This window comes from Amblyomma mixtum, chromosome 5 (genome assembly GCF_055824585.1).
Source record: "Amblyomma mixtum isolate Tamu chromosome 5, ASM5582458v1, whole genome shotgun sequence".
Lineage (NCBI taxonomy): Eukaryota > Metazoa > Arthropoda > Arachnida > Ixodida > Ixodidae > Amblyomma > Amblyomma mixtum.
Window position 1 is genome coordinate 128,952,490 of NC_143016.1, and position 27,296 is coordinate 128,979,785.

The following is a 27,296-nucleotide window of genomic DNA, read 5'->3' on the forward strand; positions in this document are numbered from 1 at the left end:
AAGAAAAGCGGGATGAGTAAAACACTGGACCTAAGGAAAGGCACGTTAATTGGCACACTGCACTTGAGACAAAGAGAAGAGGGAAGAAAAAAGATGGTTTAGTTTATGGGGTTTAACGTCCCAAAGCAACTCGGGCTATGAGGGACGCCGTAGTGGAGGGCTCCGGAAATTTCGACCACCTGGGGTTCTTTAACGTGCACTGACATCGCACAGTACACGGGCCTCTAGAATTTCTCCTCCAAAGAAAGAAGAAAAAAGAGTGCAGTGGTATTTTTGGAAGAGATGGAGAAGAGGACGAGACAGAAGCAGAAGAAAATGAAGTGAACGTATAAAGGAGGGGAGGCCACATGTTCCAACACCACTTGCAGCAGCTGACGCACCTAGAACCTTCCTCCTCTTGTCCACGTCGCCCCCCTCCTTTTGTACTCCACTTGATTTTCTTCTCCTTCTGCCTTGTTTTTCAGTTTCAATGTGGTTTTCTCCATCTCATCCAAAAATACCACTGCCGCCTCTTTCCTTCCCTCTTTTCTTTCTCTCAAGGGCCACGTGCCAATTAACATGCCTTTCCTTCGGTCCAGTGTTTTACTCATCCCTTTTTGTCTTTTCGCTCGTGACAGACACCCTCCATTCCTCTTCTGGTTCTTTGACTGCTATTTTTTTTAATCTTCGTCCCCCCCTTGTATGCTGGAGCTTTCTGCCATAGACAAGCTACCTTGCATGTGCCTCATTTGAGAGTGCCCATAAATGCATGTCCCAGTTTTATGCAGGTGTGCACTTGAGGCGGCATTTCAGCATGGCCTTTTTGATTGCCTTTGGTATGCATGGGTGAAGCAATGCCTATTCTGTCAGATTTTTTGTAATGTTATCAATTTTGGTGTATCCTGATGCACTCAGTAAGTCTTCTGTCATTAATGAAACAAATGTAGCTGTGTAGATGAATGAATGCAGGTTACCTTTACTTTCGGAAAATTGGAGGAGCAATTACCCTCTCCTTAATGCATCACTTTCCAAAGTCATCGGTAAAGCGGGTGAAATAAGTTAGGAGCATGCTATGCCAGACTGCAGAGACGTAGCTTCTTGACCACCTTTCTAGGCCTAATGCCTGTGCCCCCCATGCCTCTGTCGTGTGCAGTTCCAGAGCGGGTGACACCCCACTACCCTTTCACTGAGATCCTCAAGCGAAGCCTCTGCCTCGAGAGCACCATGCCAGCCTGGTGTGACAAGTGCGAGAAGTACCAGCCCACAGTAGGTGCCAGCAGTCTCCTCTTGACCTGTTGTTTGTTGCACCTGCACTGAAAAGTGGAAAAGCACACTTTGTCGAAGATCTTGGCCTTGGGTTAACCCTTTAATCGCTAAATTAATTCCTTTATTTTTTAACGGGTCTGCCGTTGAGGGTAGTTTTCCCTCAGTGCATGCCATAGCAATGGGTTACGACGTGCAGAAATGCGCCGTATTTATTTGATCCAATACGCTGTAGTACGCTGCAAACTGCGCACACGTTTCTTCGTCCTAACACGAATAAAGTTTCTTCATTAGTAGTCAGCGTGCGCTACCCAGCCCGTCGCCATTGTCATCGCTGCCGTCACTCTTGTGGTTGTCTGAAGCCGTCTCCAGCTCGCAAGTGAGGTCAGAGTCAGTGTTGAGAACAAATTCTAGGTCGTCAGCAAAGCTGTTGTCCGAACTGCTCAGGGACGCAGCTCTTGTTCTCGGGCCATTGCCGCCACCGGCATTCTTCATGTGTGACGCCATTATGATATGTCTGTTTTCAGACTTGAAACATGTGTTAAAAATGCGAAACACTTTTTTTTTTTTTCATGACCATCTACTGTTTTGAATATTGCAAGCTACTCAATTGCTGGCTGTAACTCTTTTTTTGGTGGTCAGAGCAGTGCAACATCAGGCCGGATCAGTGTGGCTTCTCATTGGCGATATTGGTATGATCTCCTACAACGAGTACAGCTTGGGAAACAGATTCACACAGCGCTGCGGAACGAGGACAAGAAGGAACACGAAAACACAGGACGGGTGCTGACTACCAGCTCTTTATTGCGCCATAAAAACCAGCACAGATTTATATCATTTTTCTGGATCACGTGATACAGTGTCAGCCAGGGGGCACAGCTAAAGAACGCCTCATACGCTTGGCGAGTCATTACACAGCTCGAATGAACTCATGAAAAGAACATGCACTATCATGCTGTAGCATTCAACTGCTGAAATGCGTTTGAAATTCAGTCAGTGAAGTTCACCATGTTTCATGTTTGTTCTAGCAGTAGCAAGTTTACATGGTTTTTAAAACGCAAAAAAACCTGTTTTTGTAGAAGACATTTTGAGGGTGTTCTTTATGACGTCTTGATGTATGACGGCTGACAAAATGCATTTTAGCTCAGGATAATAAAAGATAATGCCTTTAATTGCAGCAGATGTGTGTGTTTGGCTGTTAAGATTGTATCTCTTGTTTTATTAAACACGTAGCAGACATTAGGAAGTTTGCCGGGGTATGGTGGCTGATACTGGCACAAAACATGGGTAACTGGAAAGCATTAGGCGGTGGACGCACTCCTGCTGATGATGCTGATGATGACGTCGAGACAGAATATCTTGTACACAATCTGCCACAGATCAAACTGTAGTATTAGATTATTCCGGACATTTATCACTTCATTTCATCAATGACGGCATAAAGAAGTGGTGAAGGGTGGCTACTGCCAACTCAAAAATTTTCCTGCCGCACCAAAGTCATTGAGCGAACATGTCTGCCTAAAATGTAATTTATAGCCCCTCCCTATTCTCCATGCCAGTCCACTGCAAATTTCCTGTTGCCACTCCTGCATTTCATATGTGCTCAAAATGTGGCCATGTTCGTTACATTTCCTAGTTTTTGCCTTGTTCATGTCTGTTGTGTGTCTGTTTCAGGGCACCATGTGTAAAATATCACATTTTATCTGCATTGGTATGTTTGCATAATTTCTGTAAACCTTTGTGACAAAAAACCGCTGGTTGAGCTGTAATGATGTATAAATAAATGTCTGCTACCTGTAAGTCATACCGCTTGTCCTTTGAGGATTACTGTTTGCGCTTGCCAGCTACTTTGTCATCAAGTTTAATTGTCTTTGGGAGTGCAAGTCAGCCAATTAGATAGCCCACTCTCAAATGTGGCCTGTTTTTGTTGCCTTTGTGCCATGATAGTATGCAATTCACTCTTTCTAATCGATGTAAGTTTATAACCACATACGTATTTCTGTGCATTTTTCAGCTGCAGAGCAAAAGGCTCAAGTCACTGCCGGACATATTGACTGTCAGCTCTGGCTTGGAAAACCAGCAAGATCTCAATTTCTGGCAGACCCAGATCGAGGTGATGGGGCCTGCCTTCTCATGCTGCTTATATTGATGCTACGATTTTGCAGTTATTGCTGCCTCATCGATTTTTTGCTGTTAGACTCATAACAGAAAACAAATTCATCTTTGTATTGATTATCATCCTTCAGAGAAATCCCTGTTTTCTTCAACCTTAGCACTGCATTATTTTCCGTTTTTGGTTTGATTTGGTTTATTAGGGTTTAACGTCCCAAAGCGACTCCGGCTATGAGGGACGCCGTAGTGAAGGGCTCCGGAAATTTCGACCACCTGGGGTTTTTTAACGTGCGCTGACATCGCACAGTACACGGGCCTCTGGAATTTCGCCTCCATTGAAATTCAGCCGCTGCAGCCAGGATCGAACCCGCGTCTTTCGGGCCAGCAGCCGAGCGCCGTAACCACTGAGCCACCGCAGCGGGGCTATTTTTCGTTTTTAGGCAGGTAGCTTGCGTAATAAGCCTAATGAGCTGATTATGGACGAGTAGGGGCTCACAGCCAACTGAGCCTTCAATATACACATCTGCACTCTTTGTCAGGTTGGTGTCATGTGACCTTACAAGTTATCCTTAAAACTTTGTTGACGCAGGCTCCTTGTTAATCGCAGAATTACCTTAATGTGGAAAGGAAAAGTAATAAATACGTTGAAACATTGAAAGACAATCCTTTCTTCATGTGCCTTCTCTCTCTCTTTGAGACATTACTGTATAGTTTGCTTTCTGTTTCCTTTTTTTTTGTGCTAACTTAGCACCAGTGGTAATCTGCTCTCACCCTGCCTTGTTCTGGTCTTTAAACAACACTGTTGACATTGCTTTACCGAACACATTTTAGTTCTAACTTCTACATTTTCTTCAAAGAGCAGCTGTCACCTGCTGACACTTCCATGGGATTTCTAACCTTGTGGGTGCATGCGTAGTTAAAATGAGCACCTGGGTGATAGCTGCGTTCAAGTGTATCATAGTTTGAAATCACAAGCTAATAGTTGTATGTATGTTTTCTTGGACTCTGAAGATCACCCAAATTTATTAATTGACAGGGGGCCAATTAAATAGATCGAGTTATCAAGAAGGAAGGTACAGTCAATCAAGAATCATGACAGAAATTTTTTTTGTGCATTCCAAAAGTTTGCTATTGCAGGGCAGTTGGTCAGAGATGCATGTGCACGTGCGTGCGGTAGTCTGGGAATCTTGCTTGCAGTTTTTAAGTATACGCGATCTCTCCACATTACTCTGTCCTTCATGCTTTAGCTCACCTTTCACAAGAAATTAGCGTTCTGGTATAAACTGGTCAGAGGCTGAGTCTACTGCTAGCCAAGAGTGATTCATTTTACACCTGTTTGTCATGTCAGTACGGGAAACAACTTGCTATTCAGACGCTTTGCATTTTTCTTACATTGTCGCTTTTTTTTAATTTGGTCAACTGAGCATAACCTGCCTACCGGGTGGTTGCATTGAAATTAACATCTCTTTATACCATTTAAGGGGCAATGCGACCTTGAAATTAAAAAAAAAATGGCCAAAAAATTGTGTATCCGCTTGTATGCCTTGCTTTCTTATGCTGTACCATTTTCTGCCTAGACCTTGTGGAGCAGATTTCTTCGTGACTCTACTATTTTGACTCCATTTGTTTTGTTGTGCTCCTACGACTCGATAGTGCAGGTCAAGGCAGTCTTTGTTTTTCAAATTTATGAATTTTACATTTCTTGTATGACATCTTCTCACTATAGGTACTCTAGATATGTCAGTGGATAGTGCATCGCAAAAAGTTTTGAAACCAAAATTTTTCCTCTGCAAAAGAAAAATTCTAAGAATACCTTGATATGTAGCATGCCAGTAGGAATGTAATGAATGTCAAACCAGCCTTCTGCTACATCTTAACTCTGCAGCTTTTTCACAAGATTCGGAGAAAAAACATGTAATAGAAAACAATTTTTCGGAGATATACAGTGAAATTTTGTGACATTGGTCTTGAAATTATTTCAAATGTGCTAAAGAAATTTCATGTAGATGCGCCAGGAAATAAAAAATATTTCGACTGAATGCCGCATCGCCTCTTGATAAAAAAAAAGCTGTAGGAACATGCTGATGTCAATTATTCGCTAAGCTGCACTCGGTTGTGTAGAGTTTCACAGCTATAATTCTGTGTATGTTTTTATGCAGTCACCAAGTAAAGACAAGTGTACTTGTGGGGTGGCAGTTTGAGCTGGCCTAATTCAGGCTTTCTATTCCCTTGCAATCATGGATCGTGCATAGAGATGGGAATGTTGTCTCTGCTGGAAATTCTGCTCACTCTCTAGCCTTGTTAGATATGTATAGCTTTCTTGTTGGGAAAATCGGTTTGGGAGAAATGCCTGACTGCAGCCTGCTTGGGCATCCGAACGAAACCTGCCTTTAGCGCACTAATGGGCAAAAAAAAACTTCTTCAGATGTTTGGCAACAAAGACAGCAAGGCCATGACGTTCTGTTCGTCAGCTCCAGTGCCCAAGCGCTGTCGGTACGGAAACTGCTGCACTCGGGCTGGGTGCAAGTTTTTCCACGAAAAGGATAAAGGGAAAAGGTGAGGGGGCACAGCATCCTTACTGTACCGCCATCCTGTTGCTTTTGCATCAGTACCATTTCTCATGCTGCCTTCTCTCTGACAGAATGATGTGGTATTTGTGATTAGGGTTAGTGTATAACTTTGGTTCTTTATCTTCAGGACATAATCATGGACTTGTCACAGGTGATACACTTTGTAAAAGAAAGATGCTGGTTGTAAAGATTGCCGCTTCTTGCCGTCAGGCAGTGAGGCTTTTCAAGAGTGGTGAACTGCCATTCCGACAGACTGTTTTCTTGCAGCATATTTGTGGTTTATTGGCGCAGAAGACCACTTTATCTCGCGTGCTATGGCGCCAGTGCTGCAGATCTGTGCCCCGACTGTGGTGACTGTCATTGCTTGCACTGTTTTAGGTATGTGGCCTCCAAAGTGGACGTGGACTCCAGCCATCACAGCGCCTACTCGTGGCTCCCTCTGTCCATACGCATCACACTCAACAAAGACGGGACCGTGGACATCTCCCGGGCAGACTGCAAGGTTGGTGGGTTTGAGCTGTTCTTTCGCATTTCTCTGGTTTCCTCCAGCGATTGAGGCATTTATGTGCCATAGGCCCGTGTCCTGCGAAGACATGAAAGGCATGCCAAATCCTCGAAATGGTGGGTGAGAGTTAGTCAGATCATACCACGTGCCCACCACATTTTCTGTAATTTCCTGAGCACAGTGCTGTGTGAGTGCAGAGATGCTCAGTGGAACCAGGCCAGTAATGTTTTGCAGCTTACTGGCAAGTTAATTTTTGCTGATACCAGTTTGCTGATGTTTTTGTGCATGGTGCAGGCTGACGCTTCTGCATCCCAGGAGCCAACAAGCCCCAGCGCTGGTGAAGAGAGCTCTGTTTGTGAAAAAGAGGAAGAAGGGTCTAAGGGAGATAAAAAGGAGATGGAATGCAAGGAGGAAGAAGGAGGGGGCTCTGAGACAAAGGAAGGGGACCCCTCCAAGCTGGAAGGGGGTGGGAAAGAAGGTCGGGAGGGGGTCCTCTACGAACTGACATCAGTGGTGTCTGTGGTGAACAACAGCCGGACTAACATTGTGAGCTGCATCAGGGTTGGACCTTCGTACCACCAACACCACCAGGGGGGGCCGGCCACACAGTGGTACCTGTTCAACGATTTCACCATTGTGCCCATCTCTCCGGTGAGTCAGTTGACTGGCCGCCTTATTACTGGCATGTTTTTGGTGGAGAATGTCGCAAAGTTGTTCAAGCACTATATGCTCAGAAGGGACACTTTGCAGATGCCGCGGTAAACTGTTGACAAAACTTTACGAGACTTAAGAGCAAGCCCAGAATCCATTTGTATTCACCAAAAAGAAAGGAGGTTGTATGTACCAACAATAAATTGGTGGCCTCCAGAGTAGGTATTTAGCTTGGTGTATGGTATTGCAGTTGAGGAAACTGATTTAGTGTGACAATTTCACTGAATATGAATAGACCAGATTTTTTTGTGCAGAGCTTGATACTCTCTGGGCTGCCTGCTGAAGTGCCATATGGACTGTAGTGCCCTGTGGACTAAAATTTATCCTCTACAAACATCTCATGCTTTCAGCTTTGGTGGTGATGTTGAATAACATCACCACCAAAGCTAACTAAAGCCAATCTAACAGTGTCATCCCTATGGCCTGTGTATTGAGGTTTAAGGAATTAATTTGCTCTCACTGACAACACTATAAGCACTGAAACACTGCTCAGGGCAAAGATATGGCTTGCTTGCCCTTCAGCACGATGTAGATTTTTTAAAATCCTGAATTGTGAATTGTGGGCTTTAATGTACCAAAACAACACGGGGGGCTGTCATAATTTGCACCTTATTGGACGGCCTCGGATTAATTTATACCACCTGGGGTTCTTTAACGTGCGCTTACTACACTCAGTACGCTAGGTTTGGCTACTTTTATGACTGTTGTTTAATACAAATTTGGAATGAGTAGCTCTCACTAGGGCACATCTTTCCAAGTGAAGGACAGCAAGGAAACGAGACATGAGCTGTGAGTTGTTGGTGGCTGTTGTGGATCGAGGATTCACTTCATCAGAAGTGTGCGTGTCATTCTTTGTGTGGCTGGAGTTATTGCCCAGTTCTGCACTGGTACAGGATGTGTTGCTTCAAAGCTGAAGGAACTTTCTGCCTCACTGTCCAGGAGGTTTCTGCTATGTCTTGGTCATTGGAGGCAGCTTGCTGTGCACCAGAGCTCTATCTTTAATCTCATGTCAAGAAGCCTGCATGCTTTTTACACTGGCTCCATAGCATAAACCTGCTCTCTATTGATATATATATATAGCTCGGCAGGGCTTTGTCAAGGGCACTCTTGGTTTCAGTTGACAGCTGCACATTGGGTTGTTTTGTCTGCAGTGCTGCAGTTTTGTGTGGTAGTAGACACGTGATACTTTTTTTTTTTTCCCCTAACGCTTTTGCTGTAGTCTTTATGATTTCCTTGTTCTTCTTATAACTTAATTAGTGCTCATTTTCCTGCCTCTAATTCTTTATTGCATATTCCTTGCTATCGACTCTGTTTCCTTTCTACTGAGAAGGAACAATATTGCACCCCTTGAGGAGGCAACTCTCAGTCTTTATTTCTCTGCCTTCTTTGCTCCTAATTGATAAGTTTATAATTGCAATGCTACTAGTAATAATGGCTTCAGCTGGTTTTAGAGAGAGATAGAGAAATGGACGGAAAGGCAGGGAGGTTAGCCAGAGGCGATACACAGTTGGCTACCCTACACTTGTGGAGGGGAAAAATTTAAATTTAAAAAATTTAAGCTGGTTTTAAATGCCCAATATAGTTTAGGGAAGAAATATATTACAAAGCTAAGAAGCAAGCTGCCTGGTGTGGCTACATATGATAGACAAGCTCTCATTATTTTTCCTGCTGGAGATGGCATCTTTGAGTTTTACTGCTGAAAAGTACCACGCAAAGCAGCCTCAGGAAGCAGTTGCATGTTCTCTCGGTGATGAGATGTTTTAAACTTGAGTGCTATTTTGCTTGACCCATGGGATTGCATCTGAAGGTTACTGATGGTCAGTATGCCAGGGCTTGCTGCCAAGGGCGTACGAATATATTCGGAATTTTCAAAAAGTGAATGGAATATTCTCCTATTCAGTTCACTGAATGAATCGGATACTGTAGGTTAATGATTATTATAAAATATTTTAACGTATGTTTTAATGTTTTAGATAGCTTTCAAATAATTAGCTCTAATAAATGCTCCAGTTATTTTAATGAAAAACAAGGCCCACTGTAGTACCATACATCATGCCACTGCATTCTGTCTGTGCGGGAAGATGCATTGAGTGTCGTGACGTGTGGCCTATTCGTGTGGTGGCATTCATGGTGCTCACACATGGCCTCCAAAGTTGGAAAGCTCAAAAGGGTTTAGCCGGGTTTAGCAAACCCAGCCGTGATGCCTTATCTCGGAGACTGTGGCTCATGGCTGACGCCCCTTTATGTACTAAGATGTGGCACTGTTTATTCTTTGTTGTCATTTAGCAAAAGCAACTTTTGCTACGAATATCACGTGGTTATCGAGTTACTATACGGACTCCATGTTGGTCGCCCTTCTGAAGATCAGCATTGCATCTTCTGACAGCTACTGTAGTGATAACTCCATGAGTTATAACGACGTGCCACAATGCTACCACTAGCTCTTGCCACAAGTAGTGCAATTCATATTTGATTCGGTCCTTTTTCTATTTGATTTATATTCGATTTGGTATTTAGTTACGCTATTCTTACTCAATTCAGTTTTGAAATCAAGAGTGCTTATTGCGCACTCCAGAGTGCTACACAGACTTGCTGGTGTGCTTAGATGGTTGGAATTGCTGCTTTCTCCGTGTGAACTGAGTAATGAATGTTGCATATTTTCAAGGGAGACTGGCCAACTGCTGAAGACTCTTGCAGCATGTTTGTGTATTTACTTTCTTTTTTCAGGAGGAAGCAGTGTGGCTTCCTCTGGACTGGAAGCTACCCTGTGTCCTTCACTACACAGTTGCTGACATTGCCACCAAGCACCCTGCATCAGGTGGGGGGTTCCTGCTGTTCCGTTTTGGACACACCTTAAATTCATTTTTGTTTGAAGAACCTTCTGTCTGGCATGCATGACAGCAGCACTTAGTTTTCTTTGCTGCGGTTTTAGTATGATGTTACAAACTTGTCAGGTGTACTGCACAGGAGTCTGGGAGGCTATCGGACATAATCTCTTCTGTATGCGCATCTTTGCCTTTGGAAATTTGTTTGTTTGTAAATTGAAGCCGGAGACCAGGAGTGTATGCGAATGGCTTTGTGCACAAAGAACCAGTTGGGGCTGGTAATCTAGATGGCATTGAGAAGCTGCGGCCATTATTTGCTCAGTTTTGATGCTGATAAATTGTTGCATATGCATGCTGAAGTTCTCAAGCAAGGCAGTTTGCTGGGCTAGCTACAGTGGGTTAAGGAAACAACATGAAAAGACAAAACTAAAAACACACAAGGCAACACCATTGTTTGAGCTCATGAATGAATTTTACAGGTAGTTGGAGGGCAGCGAGTTGAAGTCAGAGCAAATATGTGGGAAAACTGTTGTGCTGTTGTGCTGAACTGTTCACAGAGAAGGCACCTCTGACAGCGGATGTGTTCCAGCAAGACATCTCTCTGGCAGCCAATGGTGGCCGGCGCCATGTCACCTTCACTCCACTGTCACCGACTGAGATCCTCAAACAGGGCGATATTGTTGCCATGGATGCGGAGTTCGTCACCCTGAACCAGGTCAGTTACGTTTCATGGTTTCTGGTTTCTGGGGTCTAACGTCCCAAAGGGACTCGGGCCATGAGCGACGCCGTAGTGGAGGGCTCCGGATAATTTCGACCACCTGGGGTTCTTTAACGTGCACTGACATCGCACAGTACACGGGCCTCTAGAATTTCTCCTCCATTGAAATGCATCGCCCGCGATCGGGATCAAATAACACACGTCTTTTGGGTCAGCAGCCGGGCACCATAGCCTCTGACCCACTACAGCAGCTGGTTATGTTCCATGCTCATTGTGAGGACAGTGAGGAACATATTTATGACACCTGCTCTGAAAACATTTTCGTCAAGCATGGACAAATTACATGAGAAATGCAAGGGATTTGATGTTTCAAAGCTATTCATGTGTCTGCTTGTGGGTGTGTATGAAGCATATGCTTGCTATATGGGAACAATACTTCCACAATTCAGAGAGAGCAGAGGGCAGACACAGGGGATAGCTATAATAATTTACAGAATTTTACTTAATTAATACATCTTCATGCCCTATCTGATTAAAGACTTTTGTCTGGGGTGGGGTTTCCAGGAAGAAGCGGAGATACGAAGTGATGGAACCCGATCTACAATACGCCCCTCTCACATGTCTGTTGCCAGGATCTCCTGCCTGCGTGGGTAAGTAGCTAAAACTTTAGCCTTCTTGTACTTGTGGGTAATGCTATTTGCACTAGAGGACTTAGGTATTATGTCTGCATCGTGTTTCTATTCATTGATGATAATGTTTTGTTTGGAGCTTGAAAATACAGTGAATTAGGTAGGAGGAGTGACAAGGGGCAGGGAACAACACTAAATCTGAAAAACATGTTCTGTTGAAATATGTTACTCTGCTGCTTCCCTTTGAGGTGTGAGAGCAGTAAGCACGCATGAAGTGAACAATTTCTGAATGACGGAAAGAGAGGACATTTTATTCAGCATCCTAGGACCAGGCCACGGAATTAAGTAGGCAAATTGAGGCCTAAGGTGATATGGTGGGTTGCCCACACATGGGTAATGTGTGCCACCAGTGACAACCATTGTGTTGGTCAGAGGGCAGCCTACATGTGCTTTCCAAATAGTTTATCTGTGTGCTTCCTGGTGCACTTACAGTGTATATACTTTCACTGTGGCAGAAATAAGGATTCTGTCTGAAGTCTTAACAGGGATCTCAGTGCAGGCTGAAAATCTCTATATAGAGCAGTCTTGAGTGTCCGTTTACTGAGCGTCTCAGAACAGCATCTTTCCACAGTGCTAGAATAATTTGTTGCTTCTCACATGTTTTGGATGCTTACCCACAGCAGCAGTAAAAGCAAATGCGTGCAGATAGAACTATTCTTTAACATGCTGTGAAGAGGATGCTCAGTCAGTAACCACAGTACGCTTGTGCAGCTTGATGTTACTTCATTTTATTCTTACTTTCATCACAGTAACTAGTTTAGTATATTATGCTACTATGTTGTAATACCGATGGGGTATAAAATTATTGTTCTTTACATCTGTGATCACTTCTTTCTGGTAGTGCCAGTACCTTTGCTTTGCAGGGAAACCAGCGGCTGCTATTTGTATGCATAACAGTTTTGCCTGCCAAACATGCTCCCATGCTGAACCAAAATATGCTTCTTAAAATGCTGAACACAAGTGGCTGAATGTATTGTTTCAAAAATTTTGCATTTTGATGGCATTTTAGCAGCAGTCAAGGGATTTCAGAGGTTCTGACAGTCTCCAGTAGGTGAGAGTGCTGGATAGTAGTTCCAGGGCATATTTTGCCACTGCATGAGCTGCAGTCGGGTGCTTCCAGCTCTCTTTCAGTGTGCATAAGATATTACTTGAATTGGCTTTTATGAATTGGGGTTTTTATTGAGCTACTTTTGCCTGCTTGCTTATGTTTTTATTGCAGTTTCTTCACAGTGATGCATCATGTTTTTCAGGCAAGGCCCTCTTGAGGGGATTCCATTTATTGATGACTATATTGCCACTCAAGAACAGGTAAGGTGCTCCCTGTTGTTCCGCTGCTGAGATGTGATGAACTGGATGCACTGGCTGTGCTAATTACTGCGGGCAGAAAGAACAAGCCGTGGGCATTTAGACAGAACAAGCTGTCAGGAATGTTCACCAACTTGCCCTACTTTCCTTATCAGGCTATGGGCAAATGCAGCATAATCGGTGCTGCATTTATTGCATCTGGTGTAATAAATTTATGGTGCAATGCAGTTCATTTTGTGAAGAGGCTGTAATCTGGAGTGGCACCTCATTGCAAACAACCTCCTCTGGTGCAATGAAGGAAAAGCTTCCCTACCGTCATGCTTCTGGCAATGAGCACATGGTGTTTGAGCTAAGCGACTGCTACTTTATCTGACATCTATTTTTTCCCCCCTGAAAGTGCAGCAAAAGTGGCTGCCTCTGCAAACGTGCAACTTTTATTTGTGGCCCCACCTGTGTTATGGTTGTCTTTTCTTTGTTTTTGTTATCAACCTGCGTGCAATGCTTAGTGTCAGGAGACTGCGTATTGGAGAGGATATACTAGTGCAACTGCTTGAAGTCTAAGCAGATGCAGTGTGGCATATTTTAGTTTTCTGACTGCAGCTGCAGCAGCCAAATGACTGTTTTCTGGAGTCATGGAATTGATTTCTCACTTAATGTGGCTGTAATTCTGTTGGTGTGGATTTCAGGACTGCCGCTGCTGAGAGGTTTTGTGGCACTTGAACAGTAGTGGTGTGTGAATATTCATAATTTCAAATATGAATCGAATATGTCTGGTATTCGGTTCAAATTCGTATTCGAGAAATTGATATGTATTCAAAAATTCCCAAATAATCCAGAATATTCTAATATTTGCCAGTGATCATAAACAATGCTGACTTTCATAAATCCAATAACGGCACAGTCGTCATCATCATCATCAGCCTGACTACGCCCGCTGCAGGGGAAAGGCTTCTCACATTATCTATCCAATTCACCCTATCCTTTGCCAGCTGCGGCCAGCGTATCCTCGCGAACTTCTTGATCTCATCCGCCCACCTAACTTTCTGCCGCCCCCTGCTACGCTTGCCTTCTCTTGGAATCCACTCCGGTACCCTTAAGGACCAGCGGTTATCTTGCCTTCGCATTGCATGCCCTACCCAACCCCATTTCTTTCTCTTGATTTCGACTGCGATGTCATTTCATGGATTTCATTTATGCTGTCTAACCAAGTGGTATGCATTTCTGCACACCATGTTTTTTTATATGGTGCTGAGTCATCCAGTTTTTATTTTTTTTTGCTTCTGTTGCAAAGGCTCAACTATTAAAATAAAAATAAGGGCAAGAATATTTGCTTGCTTATCTTTTTCTGAAATATTTTTTTCTTACTGAACAGATGTTCGGTATTTGAGGCCATTTTTCTTCATATTCATATTCAATTTGTATTTGAAAATATTCGCACACCCCTGAAGAGCAGAGTCACTAATGTCTTAAATAATATGAGTTGCCATCAATCATTCCTCATGGCCTTCATTGCTGTGTCACGTATGATGCCGGTCTGATACAATGATTAATATTACTTGTCGTTACCATCACTGTGTCTGTGTGTGTGTCTTTGTCTGTGGCTGTCTATTCCCTTCTGTCTATGTGTTTTTGCTTCTCTCTGTTTTTCTTGCTCTGTAAATCCGACAGCAGTCTGAAATACAGTGCGAGCCCTAATATTTTTTTATTGCGAGTGCTTGCTCTAATATTTGCTGTCCCTCATTGCACATTGTAATCTTAGCTGCTGTGGTGTGTGTTCCCAGGTCGTGGACTACCTGACCCAGTTCTCAGGCATTCAGCCGGGAGACCTGGATGTGACCATTTCGTCCAAGCACCTGACCACACTGAAAGCCACCTACCGCAAGCTGCGCTACCTCATGGATGAAGGGGTCATCTTCATCGGCCATGGGCTCAAGAATGACTTCCGAGTCATCAACCTTGTGGTGGGTGTCTGTGCATTAGCTTCTGGTCATTAGCTTTGCTTTCCTTCTTTGATGATGCATTTTTTTTTCCATAAGGTGCTTATTTTATGCGTGTCTCAGAAAACTGGCTTACGATTACGCTTCTCGGTAATGCGATTTTCGGGCACAGCTGCTGCAGTATTTGTAGGCGACCGCACACGGAACACACAGTGCCAAACGGAGGTGGCTCTGGGTTTTAGCTTGGGCAGTGCACGCGTCGCACCGTGGAACCCGTCTTCTGGCTGCCACCGTACCCCCTTCCTCCACTTTCCTCCTTTTTCCTCCCTTTTAGCTATTGCCGTATTTTTGTCTTTCGCTGCACCCTGCATTCATTATCTTTCATCCTCCGGTGTGCTGCTGGTGCACTCTGCCAGTTATGCTGAGGGTAACAACAGTGGCGATCGACACGGCTCAACCCATGAAGGGACACTTCAGAGCTGTGCTCAGAAAGATTCTTTTGAGGATGCTTCCACTTATCTTAGGAATGATTCATTATTCTTATATGCAGTTTGAGAGCTAGGGCAGTGCATAAAATTTATATATTGTAATAGGATCTGTAGGGAAAACAGCCCTAGGACAGCTTGCCAAAATGGCGGTCCAAGCTCCGGTCATCAACACAACGATCTCGCGCCGTGCGCTGGCGGCGCGGCTGCTGCTGCCGCTGCCCACCTTCCTCTTTACAGTCTATATATATATTTCTGTCTTTGGTATGCTTTATCTCTACCTTTATTCGGTAGTCCCAGCTGCATTTGTTACTGGAGATGGGGTGAGGAGCCCTTTATTCTGTGAAGGTTTTACGCAGCTTGTAAAAGGTGCACACGTTGTTCTGAGCCATTCCCAGAGAAATGTACTGAATGTGGGGTGACTAAGCAGGAAACCACAATTCAGGACTTGCCTCTCGATTTTCACATATCTGACTTTTGTCTGTGCTATACAATAAGATAAAATCTTCACCACTAGCAGCAGGTGTCATTGTTGCTGTGAAGGCACATATACAGGCTTATATGTTTGATAAAGGGCCCGGATGAAGTCTTTTGATTTATTCTTGTTTAAGTTTGCATATGTCAGGGAAAGAAAATGGGCAGTCTGTCTAATTGCAGAAGGTATTTCCGAAGCTTGAAATACCTTTTCTGTTCGATATCTGCCCTCTGAGCAAAATTTGTGATTTTCATATGATAGCAAGTTATCTGCCATTGCTACATTATCTTTGGCTTCTGCCAAAAAGATTGTGCACTGACTATGTACACATCCAGCTGCTGCTGCTGGTTGGAATTAACCCACTCCATGTCCCTGTCGCACAACAGTGCTCATCAAAAGGCCTTTCTAGCAGAGGTGCCTATTTTCACCAGTGATGAAAAAAACCAGAAAAGACCTGTGGTGAAGCGCTTAATGCATATCAAAGGTGGAGCACTTGTCTAACTTATTAGCATCACTTGCAGCGCACGAAGTGTCGCAAGTGAAAGAATTCGGGCCGGTCAATTGGACTGATGCGAAAGGAATGCAACAGCATTTTTCTTTCTCTGATTCTATTCTGATTCTATACCAATTCTGATTCCATTGTCTTTCACTCACCAATCTATTCTAATTGTGTTATATTGCAATTCTTATTCTATTCTTATTCCATTTCTATTCATAATCACTTCTTTTATTCATTTTTGTCTAACCGTTTTTAGTCTGGCCTCTCCCTCCTCTCCCCTACAAATCGAAAGAGGGAAATCCCCCTGAGCACCACCTGCTATGGTTGGCTGGTGGAAACTTCACATAGGCACTGGTGCCGACACCGGAAGGTTTTTGCCTTCATGGCCCTCCTAATGCTATTGCATGAAATAATTTAAAATTGAAGCTGAGAATTTTTTTCACTTGTTGAGCATAGCACTTCATTTTCTCTTACTTCCTCCGCAAGAGGACTGCTGACAGCTTCACTGAGGTCGTGGTCAATGATTTTGTTCCTCATTCTCATCACCACACATGGGTGCTCGGTGTTGCTGCTATGTTAGCACAGCCTTCAGATCTGAGAGAGAAACGAGCACCTCACCATGAAGGAAAGCTAGACTGACTTCTTCATTATATGTAATTAAGCAAACAAGGGAAGGGGTATGAGGGGCTCGTTATAAATATGAAAGAAGCCAACAGCCACAGAAACCAAGGGGCACAGGGGATTTTTAATTAATTGCTTTATTTTGTGCTGTTGCTCGATTTAGAATATTACTGAATATGTTATCGCTTAAAGCTAATTGATTAGAAAAGCAGAAGAAAAAACAACCACATGCCGCCGGTGGGATCCGAACCCACGACCTCCGAATTACGCGCCCGGTGCTCTACCTCTGAGCTACGGCGACGGCTGTCTCATCTTCTGCTTTCGGGGGTATTTATGTTTACAAGTAACCTAACCTTGAGGGTGTTCATCAGCGCCACCCACGTTCATAAGCGGCGGACGTAGAACGTCCTGATTTACCACAGGTGTGACGTAGAACGTCAACGAACGGAGAGGGTGGAAGCTGCATGAGAACCCTCTTATGCTTCCTATGGCGTCAAGGCTGCCAGAACCGAGGCCCTCGCTAAGCAGTTAAGCAAACAAGGGAAGCGGTATGAGGGGCTCGTTATAAACATCATCGTTTCAAACATCATCAGTTGTTAAGATTTTCTCCCATTCACTTTTAGTTTCTTAAAGTTCTCTCCTTTGGACTTCAAAGGCCTCTAAACAGCTGCCTTCACCTCCAAGGCCCCTTGAGGCAAAGATGCAGCATTTATGCTGTGTGTCCATGTAGTGTGCTCCTTTGAACGGAAGGATCTGATTCTCCAAGGCCTTTGAGGTTCACATGTGACTGGACTGCTAGTTTTCTGCCTACAAGTGCTTTTGGAAAAAGGGAGAGGTGATAGCTGATGTCTAAAACTGCACGCACCAAAACCTTCACAGTTTTGGAAAAACTGGTTCAGCATTAATTTAACCTTGCAAACGACATGAACCAGCAGTCTTGTCCAATTAAATGTATGGAGGGGTTGCATCAGTGCTACTTTTTTTCCAGAAAATTTCGTAATGTTTTCCAGTTCACTCTTTGTTTTCTTTATGCTTTGAGGGTAATAAAATAAAATAATTGTTTAACTTAACATCAACTTGGGTGGTTGCGGCAGTTTGAAAGGGTCCTTAGTGCAGAGTTTGAATTTAATTATGACGTGGGGCTTGGAATGGACGTAACTGCTCCGTGAAGGGGACAGGGATGGCAAAGAAACACTTGCGACACACACTGTGCTTTTATGTGTCTTAAGTGTTCTTTGCTGTCCTTTACCTGTTCGCACAGCAGCGGTTACTCACGTCTGAAATGAACCAACTAGCCCGACAAGTTTTATGTTATTTGAATGGAGGTTTGGCACAGCATTTGAAGCATTTATTACCGCAGTCGTGGCCTAGTGGTTTGGCCGCCCGCCACGGCTGCGGGAAGTGGCAGGTTCGAAACCCACCATCGGTTACCCACCGAATGGATACAGCCGCACCCCGACCTGACGGCCGTTTTGTTCGTGCGGTGCAGTCCTGGGAGAGGCTCTGTATATCCCACTGCACTCTTCGGAGCACCCACCCTGTTTCGAACAGCAGCCTGAGAAGGTTGCTTCGTGTGTGTGATTGTGCTGTCTATGTGTTTGTCCTCGTGCCGTCTTAGTGTTCAATGTTAACCCTCCCAGGAGGGATGCCCAGGCCATCAGTGCCGGGCAAAGGACATGACTATGCCTGTGAAGGAAAATGCTAACAGTGGGATCTCCACCATACCTTGCTTGAAATAAAATGAGAAGCATAGAGAGTGTTGGTAGGGCTGCTTGTTCTGGCTTTTGCTTTGTTTCTGGCACATAATGGCGGCGGTTCAGTCATCCTACTGGCATCATCTCTGTGCAGCCACATTGATTCATGGCAGCAGTTTCAAGCAAAGTTAGTTACACCATGCAAGTGTAAACATCGCATGAAGTAATAATTAAAAATGTGGGGTAAGAAATGTGATCTTTTTTTGAGATTCAGCAACTATCATGTCAGGGGAGGTCACGAACGAGTTTGAAGTTCTCAGCTGAAACATATTTAAGTGCCTCTGCAATTATTACGGACGTGATAATTTGCTTATGTGTGTGGTGCAGCTTTGTTTGTCTGTTATTTTTTATCTCTACCCTTCTGCTTGTTTCACACAGGTGCCTGCCGACCAGGTTATTGACACTGTGCTTCTTTTTCAACTGCCAAATAAGAGAATGGTGTCTCTGCGTTTCCTTGCATGGCATTTCTTGGGTAAGTACAGAGAAAAGCATTTTGCTTTGCTGTGCATGCCTTTTTGTTGAGACGCATTACTCTTAACATGTGCATTTCACCAAATGTTGCTCTTTGGGCAGTCTGATGTTCAACATGCTGTACAGGTGCGGTTAGAATAATACGGAGCCCTCGAAAGCCGGCAAAACTAGGAGAAACTGCATATAAGCGCCACCTATCAATGCCAGACAGGAGCACCTGGCTCTCCACGCGCAGCCAGAGTGCCCGCCCTCTTGCCCCCCTCTTTGCTTCAACCGTGGCGTTATCAATGTTGGAAAGATGCTGAGCTGTTTCGGACAACGCCGCCAGTAGTTGTCTTCCTCCAAGTGGGTTGAGCTTAGCGTCGGTGTCGAGCTGAGTAAGCGCTGGGCTGAGTTTAGCATCGTCGTAGCAATGGCCATGAGCGGGCTAGATAATGCCTATTCCCAGTGTGAGCTGCTCTTAGATAGAAGCGACGAAGCACCCGCTGCTGTCTGCCAAATATCAATTAAGCGGTGATGCTGGCAGGTCTGCGGGAGAATGTGGGTTCGTGCCGCTGGCGCCCTCTCTGTGCGTCCAAGCAAAGTCAGTTCAAGACGGTACAGCTAGGTAGCGCTCATAAGCAATTCTCCATAGTTCTGCTATCATTCCTGTGCTTCGTGCTATTCTGGCTGCGCCTGTACTTCTCTGTGTACTTGTCTTATGGGACATAGGCATAGTGCTCTTTGGTTGTGAATAGAATAGCTTTCTAAATGGTGCATTTCATTGATTCCTGGCCGTTTTTATTACAGTCGTAACGCTGGTGTGACTTTGTAAGGCATAACAGGAATGTACCTGTGAGCTTAGCACGCAAGGCATAACTCCAAATATAAGTGTGCCTTACAGCCTTCAGCCCTGCGACATAGGCTGGTAGGTTTTTGTTGTGTGAAATTTTGTGGAATATTACCGAAAATGTATGATATTCTACATTCCATGTTCATAGCCAGTTTTCTGCTTTATTGTTCTTTTTTTTCTTCTTTTTTTTTACCCGTGCGCTTACGCGCGACCTCAAGGCTTTCGAAAAGTTGGCTTCTCCTCGCATCTCACAAGTCTGGTGTTTAAGCCAGCTCAAAGAGCACCGTTTATCGTCTTTGGTATCCGCTTGCCTACGTCTGTTAGCTCTGCGTGCGGGCAGGGCATTATTTTTCGTATTTACTTTTTATCGCCAATCCTAACGAATCTTTGCTTTTTGATTACGCCATTACGTCTCTGACATGTCCGCGACATCATCATTCCAAGGGAAGTTTGTTGCCAGGCCAAGCACTCTGCTATAACTGTTTCTTTATTAAAGATGTCATTACTGTAAATGAAAAAAATATCTACAGACATCTGTCGAAGACGAATTGCGACTCAGTTTCACTTTTCTATACCCATTTTATTACTGTATGCGAGTTTACTATAGTGGGGTTCTACTTATTAACATTCTTAACATTCTGCTTATTAACATTGTCTAAAACAGCAGATAAGAATTTCATTAAGCAACAATAGATTGTCGACATTTATGACATGCTGTGTTCTAGAGATGCAAAACTTCATGCCACTCATTGCTGTACCACTATACCTACCGGGAGAAACTGCAACGATGTAGCAGGTCTAAGAAGCCATCTGCTTGTAAAAAAGTGGAATAGAATGAAAAAATGGTGCCTTGATTTAGGCACAAAAGGCTGGGGCATTTATATATGCAGCATCTCATGTGTCTCTCCTTAGGAGTGCACCAGGACTCTGATTCTGGGGGCCGTTTTAAAAGTTTTTGGCGAGTGTTCTATGAATGGTAGTTGGGCCAGATTAAAGGGAATTCTGAAAAATGGAGTGGCAGTGGTGACGGACAAGTGTCAATCGCTGCCCAGGATTGAAGATCCAGTCCAAGATGCACGACTCCATCGAGGACGCCAAGACGGCGCTGCGCCTGTACCGCAAGTACCAGCAGCTGGAGAGGGAAGGGCGGGTGACCGAGGCCCTGAAGGAGATGTACGAGGCTGGCCGCAAGTCCTCCTGGAAGGTGCCCGGCGCCGACGAGGAATGACAGTGCGACCACCTCTGGGCCGCCCTGGATGGCTGCTGGCCCAGTCTCGACTCCCAGTGAGGACGCAAAAGGAGCGGAAGACATCCCGGTCTCCAGATCTGCTGCCTGGAGAGGTTGGAGACGCCCATATTTCGGGGTTGTCTCCAAGCGGGGCTGCTTTAGACCCGCATTTAAGCGCACAGCCACCCAGAATGTGATTCGTAGCATGTGAGCACTTGCCAGAGGGGTACTTACCGTTTGGAGATTGGTGCCAGTCAGTATCTTACATTGAAATGTCAGGGGGAGGGTTTTGCCTTTCTCAAAATGCTGGCCACTCCTTTTATCTTTTCTGCCATTTTTTATGCCTTGCTTCCATCTTTGTACAGGATGTGAAAACGTGGAATACGGCGAAACGTGCTTGTAGGCCCATAACTGCCTTGTTGCTTTTATAGCAGCCAAACAAACTGTAGGCAAGCGTCAAAGAGACAGACAATGACTGAGCACTAGGTGCATGCTGAGTGGCACATAAAAGCGATAGCCCTTACCCTGTTTTTAGGGGGCCCTATTCTGGTGGCTTTTAGAAAGGCCTGTAGCACAACTGACCTGCTCTGCAGGAAGAGTAAGGTTCTAACGCTTACTGTCATGCGTGCTTGCAAACGATGAAGAAGCAAGCTGCAGATAAAACCCCTCAGCTGCACATGCATACTGTGCCTGTGACAGCAACAAGCACCTTGGATTAGGAATGGCTTCAGGCACATTTGCGTGATGTGGACAGTTCTGTGTGCAGGCATCTTGAAAAATGGCAAAGAGCACCTCACTGGTGCGATTTAAGGTGGCTAGCAGCTGCAAAAGTGGCTCTTTTGAAAAATTTGAATTCTCAAAGAAAGACCTTTCAAACTGTTGCATTGGTAGTCTGTTTAGCGAATTCTGCTGGTCATAACGCACACTCACGGATGGTCTCATTTCCTTGCGTGGACATGATGGAGTTGCACACTGCCTATGTTCCTTGCCAGGCCAAGTGCATGTCTCTTTTGGCAAAATTTTTTTGTTGTTGTTGGAGCAATACGGTGTTTGGAAGTTTTCATGACTGCCTATCAAATTACAAAAGCTGCCAGCTGGATGAAATGTACATTTGACATTGATACAAGAGTTCAATTGCTTTGGTGTGCGGACAGATGATATGGGTGCCTTTTGCCAGGCAGGGCAAATAGATTACTGACCTGGAGCCTGTTTCCATTTCCTGGCTGTTGAGGGACAAAATACTGGGGAAAGAATACGAAATGGGCTGAGGGAAGTTTGCCTTGACCCATTGCACAATACTTGCCAGAAACTTCCTTGCGCTGTAAAAGGCATATATTGTCTGCAGCGCAGTTTGACTTTTACGTGTCAAGATCTATTCCTGTGAATAGTTTATGCTAGCGCTGTTCTTAAACTGTTTCCTGTGACAGCAGGACAGTGTTTTGGTTTGTAACATAACTGAATGATTTTTTTTTTAACTTTTTTTTTGGAGTTGTGATATGCAGTTGCAGTTTTTGTGTGGCAACGTATTAAACAATTTATCTCAACAGAATTTCAGGGTGTTTAAAGATAAAACATACTTAATGATTCAGGTACGGTAATTTAGCCTGCTTAAAGGGCAGCTCTAGGGTTTTTTTTTCGATGTCTGAAAAGTTCTTTCTCTGGTGTTCATTTGTACCATATTTCACACCCTTGTGGCATATAGGTAGCTTCCATGCAACAAGGATTTCATGTCCTCAGTGGGGCCAGTTGCTGCAGGCAACCGTGTGCTTGTGACATTGAAAACATTGCCTGTCAACTAATACTCGCACTGCACTTGTTGAAAGGGTAATTGTTGGGCTGGCTTCTTTTCATGCATTTCTTGAGCCGGGTTATCAATTGCAGCTAGTGGTTTAACCGTTCAATGCACACACACACACGACTTTTGGTGACAGTGTTTGTGACATTGCTTCTGCATCATTCAAAGCACTGCCTCTGACTGTGCATTTCAGTTTTGGTGTCCGCTGTTTTGCTGTTCTAAATTGTTGGGCTAACTATTTTTAATGGTGTTTTGCTGCGACTAAAAGGGAGAGGTCTGAAAATTGTAATGTGATCAACACAAAATCTTTGTATTACCATCAGAGTGCCCCCTATAAGGGGGGATACTGCTTTCAGCAATTTTTTTTTATTTCTTGACGTAATTACGTTAAATTTCTTTAGCACACTAGAAATAATTTATAACTTCTTTCACGAAATTTCAGCGTTATATCTTCACATAATTTTTTGTGTAATATATATTTTTCTTCTGAATCTTGCGAAAAGGCTGCAGAGTTAAGAAAATATGGCAGAAGGCTGGTTCAACATTCATTGCCTTCCTACTGGTGGTTTGCAGGTCAGGAGATCCTTAGAATTTTTTTTTTTTGATGCACAGATTTTTGTTTTGAATTTTTGTGGTGCAGTGTCCATTGGCATATCTAGAGTGAAAAAGAAACTAAAATAGATTTAAAATTCACAAATTTGAAAAGCTACGAAATTCTTGACCTGCACAGTGGTCCTTGGAGTGCATCAAAACAAACAGGGTCAAAACAGATGAAACAGTCACGAAGAAATCTGCTTTTGAAGGTAGCTAGGCAGAAAACCGTAACGGAGAAAAACATTCATTGTTCAAGCTTTTCCCCGCTGCGCAGAGCCGTTGTGGTTCACGAAACAATTAGAGTACTTTTCAGCCAATTTAGCGGTGAAATTTCAGCACAGCATAAAAAACTGGGTGCTCAAGTGGATACAACAATTAGCAAAAAAATCAATTTTTTGGCCATTCTTGGGGATTTCAAAGCTGTGTCCTTCCTTAAATGCCTTCATTTATGAAAAAATTACCCACTTTAAGCAGGCTTTATTTTTTAGCATAATTCATGTCTAGCTTCCCAGCTTTTTGCTTGTGCAAAATTACTTTAGACGGCGGGCTCCATTAAAATGCAATTAGGTTATTGATGTTATCGTAGGGTGTGTCTCGCTTGTTTAGCTTTGATGGCTGCTGATGGTGATGGGGGCTTGGGGAGAAAAGTTATTCAAAAAGGAAGTCGTACGCTTTTGTTATGGGTGTTCCTGGCACATTTGTGTTTACATACCTGCTATGTCGTGAGGGTCTAACGACTCTTGTCGCAGTGCATTTACTGCTTCTCGTGCAGCAACAAGAATATTCAGCAGACATTTGAATAAGGTGTTACAGGGTATGAAATCCTCCCAGCTCAACTGGTTTAGGGAACAATTCCCAGCTGGTTCCATTTGGAACCAACTGGTACCAACTGGAACCAGCTGGGAATTGTTCCATAAACCAGTTGAGCTGGGAAAGATTTTCACCTGGGAATTGTAAAACAGTGCAAACTACAATGGACAAGAATATATAATTCGTATAATAACAGAGGCCTGCTCTGGTTTGCCCAAGTGGGTAAAGCATCTGGACACTCAGAAAACTGAAGGTAACCGACCGGAAGAAAAAAAAGAAAAAAAGTTGCGGTTCTTCCTTGCTTGCATCGCATTACCCATGGGCTGAAAAACCTAGCAAATGATACAAAATAAGTGTAATTATATCAGCTCCCGTTATTTCCAGCAATCCAAAGGAAGAGGGAATCCTTGGTAAAAAGAAAAGAGTCTGACATTGCGCACAGAGACAAGTTTGTCGCTTGTCACGGAGGAGTTGTGTTCCTGATTCCTGTTTTTTTCTGTGGAGCCCAATACATCGGGCAGATGGGAAGTTGCATAAATAAGCGTCTGCAGGGGCACAAAAACAATCTAAAGGTTAGTAAGGACTTTTCGTATCTAGTAACCTATTGCAAAAATTGGGAAGCAATGAAAAAGAAGAAGAAAAACTGCACAGCTATCTGGCATCACTTAAAGGTACTTTACACACACCGTGATCAAACCACGCGCGAATTGATGGAGGCCTTCCATATCGCAAAGGAACAACATTGTGTAAGCAAACCATTAGTTAGTCTCGTTGATAAAGAGATAGCTTTTCTTGGTGGTCTTTGAGCATCACGTGCCTCTGTCTGCTGTTTTATTGCTTTTAGTGTAACATGTGGTGTAATTTGTTTCTCCTTTTCAGCACCAGGGGCTGCTATTAAAAACTTAGTTTAGAGTCAGCGCTCGTGCCGTGACCTTGTTCTTTTCCGTCGTAGTTCGCGCTGTTTTACCAGAATGCATCTGTACCAACTCGCCCAACTGAATGTTCTGGTTGTGGTATGAAAGTAGCACAAAGATTACAGATTTTGTATATGGTCAGCCTGTCCTTTCTTCTTGCAGTGTTTTTCTGTTCTTTGCAGCCAGAAAAATTGTTTTGAGTGCTGATAGATATGTTTTTCTTAAGGGGGGATGTGTGGATCAGATCGCAAAAATTGCGAAAAAAGTCAATTTTTGAAAAGTACACTTTTTGGCATCTCCAACACTGTTTCTATGTTGTACTGAAATATTTCACCCAAAAGTAAACTTTAAGTGCTCCAAATAAATATATTCGTCGGCATCTACACATAGACAGTGTGTGCTAGCTTAGAACTTTCAGGCTAGCTTTCTCGAAAGTTTGTTTTGAGCTTAATACCTTGTTCGTGGAAAGCGTAGCACAGCAATTGGTGCATGCATTTTTACCCCGTTTGTTTTGTTGTGATCACTGAAATGTGGTCTGCGTCAAGACAGTCTCAGATTTACCGTTTAGGCTCACATGTTTTTATTACATGGTAATTAGAGCATGATACATTCTAAACATAAAAGAAGGTGCATATTGTGTCCTTTATAAAAAAAGAGCAGAGAAATTTAAAAAAAAATTAAGAGAGTCTTGACTTACACCACACTTCTTAGTAAATATTTAAAGCATTTACAGACCTGTAGCTTGTTTTTTTGTCATGCTAGGCTTTCCACAAGCAAGCAACATGGGGACAACATATAAACAATGATAAAAGAGAAACTACTAAAGCTGTCACTGTGAAACTTTATATCTGTTTGTTTGATTGCTGTTTTAAGCCAGTCTGCCAAATTTCATCACTCCAAGTTGAAAAATAGAAAAGTTGCCTTCGATCACCTCATCCCCCCTTAAAGCATTTTGGACAAAGAAAGAAAAAAGCTTTATTGGTATTGATTAGACAAGCTGACTTATCTAGTGTCTGGTGACGTTGGTGTTCGTATCATGTCTATGTAGCCTGGAACGTTCTTGCAGCTGCTTTTTGTGGGAAGCTTGCATCTTGCATAAATTTACATCTAATCAAGTAAACATCCTTTTGCTCTGCCTTGTTACTTAGCATGTACAATTTCTTTTGTTGATATACAGCGATATTGTTGGCATGCTTTGTGTTGCCAACTACACTGTTATGGGAAGAAATTTGGAGAGGTTCGGGCGGCAGTAAATTTACCCTGGCCTGCTGCAGTCTTGTTTCTCTTGCCAAATGGCCAAGCATGTTCATCTTGTGCTCGTTTGAGGATGTGAAGGTAAAGTTCGCTTGATGAACTTGATGGGTTTTTTGCCAAATGCTGCCGTGGGTGCATCCACATCCAGTGCTTTATATTTTTTGTTGGTTTTACTAAAAGTGGTTTTTATCGTGGTGTACTCAGGTAAATGGTCTTCAACTTGTGTTTTGGTTTTTGGAAGTTTTGAGCGTTATTTTTATAAGCTCAAAATATTGCCCGATTGTCTTGAGCCTTGCTATTACTGTGTCCAAGGTCTGATCTCGTTGGGTCTGTGTATTAAACAACTGTGATGTTGCATCAACTCATCAAACTCATGTACATTATCTTGAGCTGTCATATTTAAAATAAAGACACTCATTATTTTTTATATTTGCATGTTTGTGCAGTTTAATGATGATAGTTTCTTGTGCCACAGGCGCAAGAAACTGTTTCCGTGGTACTGCTTCTTTTCACATAATTGGCTGATCAACAGCCTTCATAGGACTGTAGATGTCATAAGAGGAAGTTATGGTTCACTAACAGACGTAGTTGATAAAGACTGCATGGGGACATTTTTCCATGACATCTGCTGATAGTAATGGCAGCATTTTGTACAAATTTCTCGAGGCAGCCTATGGTGCTCATTCTCAAGGAGGAGGCAGACAAACTTGAAAGGGACATTGGAAATAATTTCAGGTTGGTCTGTATCAATATATTGCCACATTATAATGTCAAAGATTGTACTTTAATTGAAAACGGAGCTTTTATAAGCTAGAAAGGGCCAAAAAATGAAGTATGGTTGTCGTCAAATAGTTCTGGTCACCGTAACTGGTCGATTCCGCAAGTACATTGCGTGTGTCGGCGCAGTTTGTTGGCCACTGATCACGGTGGCTAGGCTAGTTTGTCATTTA

General features: G+C 43.5%; 1 protein-coding gene across 1 annotated transcript in view; it reads left to right on the forward strand.

Moving 5' to 3' along the window:
• Nucleotides 1-26,775, forward strand: part of PAN2 (PAN2-PAN3 deadenylation complex catalytic subunit PAN2) — a 53,312-nt gene extending 26,537 nt beyond the window's left edge. Inside the window, exons 16-27 of the mRNA XM_089546008.1 lie at nucleotides 1,133-1,245; nucleotides 3,257-3,355; nucleotides 5,780-5,910; nucleotides 6,303-6,426; nucleotides 6,724-7,080; nucleotides 9,868-9,958; nucleotides 10,523-10,680; nucleotides 11,248-11,333; nucleotides 12,623-12,680; nucleotides 14,459-14,638; nucleotides 18,827-18,920; nucleotides 20,804-26,775. Of these exons, the coding sequence (XP_089402134.1) occupies nucleotides 1,133-1,245; nucleotides 3,257-3,355; nucleotides 5,780-5,910; nucleotides 6,303-6,426; nucleotides 6,724-7,080; nucleotides 9,868-9,958; nucleotides 10,523-10,680; nucleotides 11,248-11,333; nucleotides 12,623-12,680; nucleotides 14,459-14,638; nucleotides 18,827-18,920; nucleotides 20,804-20,979 (1,667 nt within the window). The 3' untranslated portion in view covers nucleotides 20,980-26,775. The remainder of the gene's footprint in view (nucleotides 1-1,132; nucleotides 1,246-3,256; nucleotides 3,356-5,779; nucleotides 5,911-6,302; nucleotides 6,427-6,723; nucleotides 7,081-9,867; nucleotides 9,959-10,522; nucleotides 10,681-11,247; nucleotides 11,334-12,622; nucleotides 12,681-14,458; nucleotides 14,639-18,826; nucleotides 18,921-20,803) is intronic.
• Nucleotides 26,776-27,296: the final 521 nt, after the last annotated feature.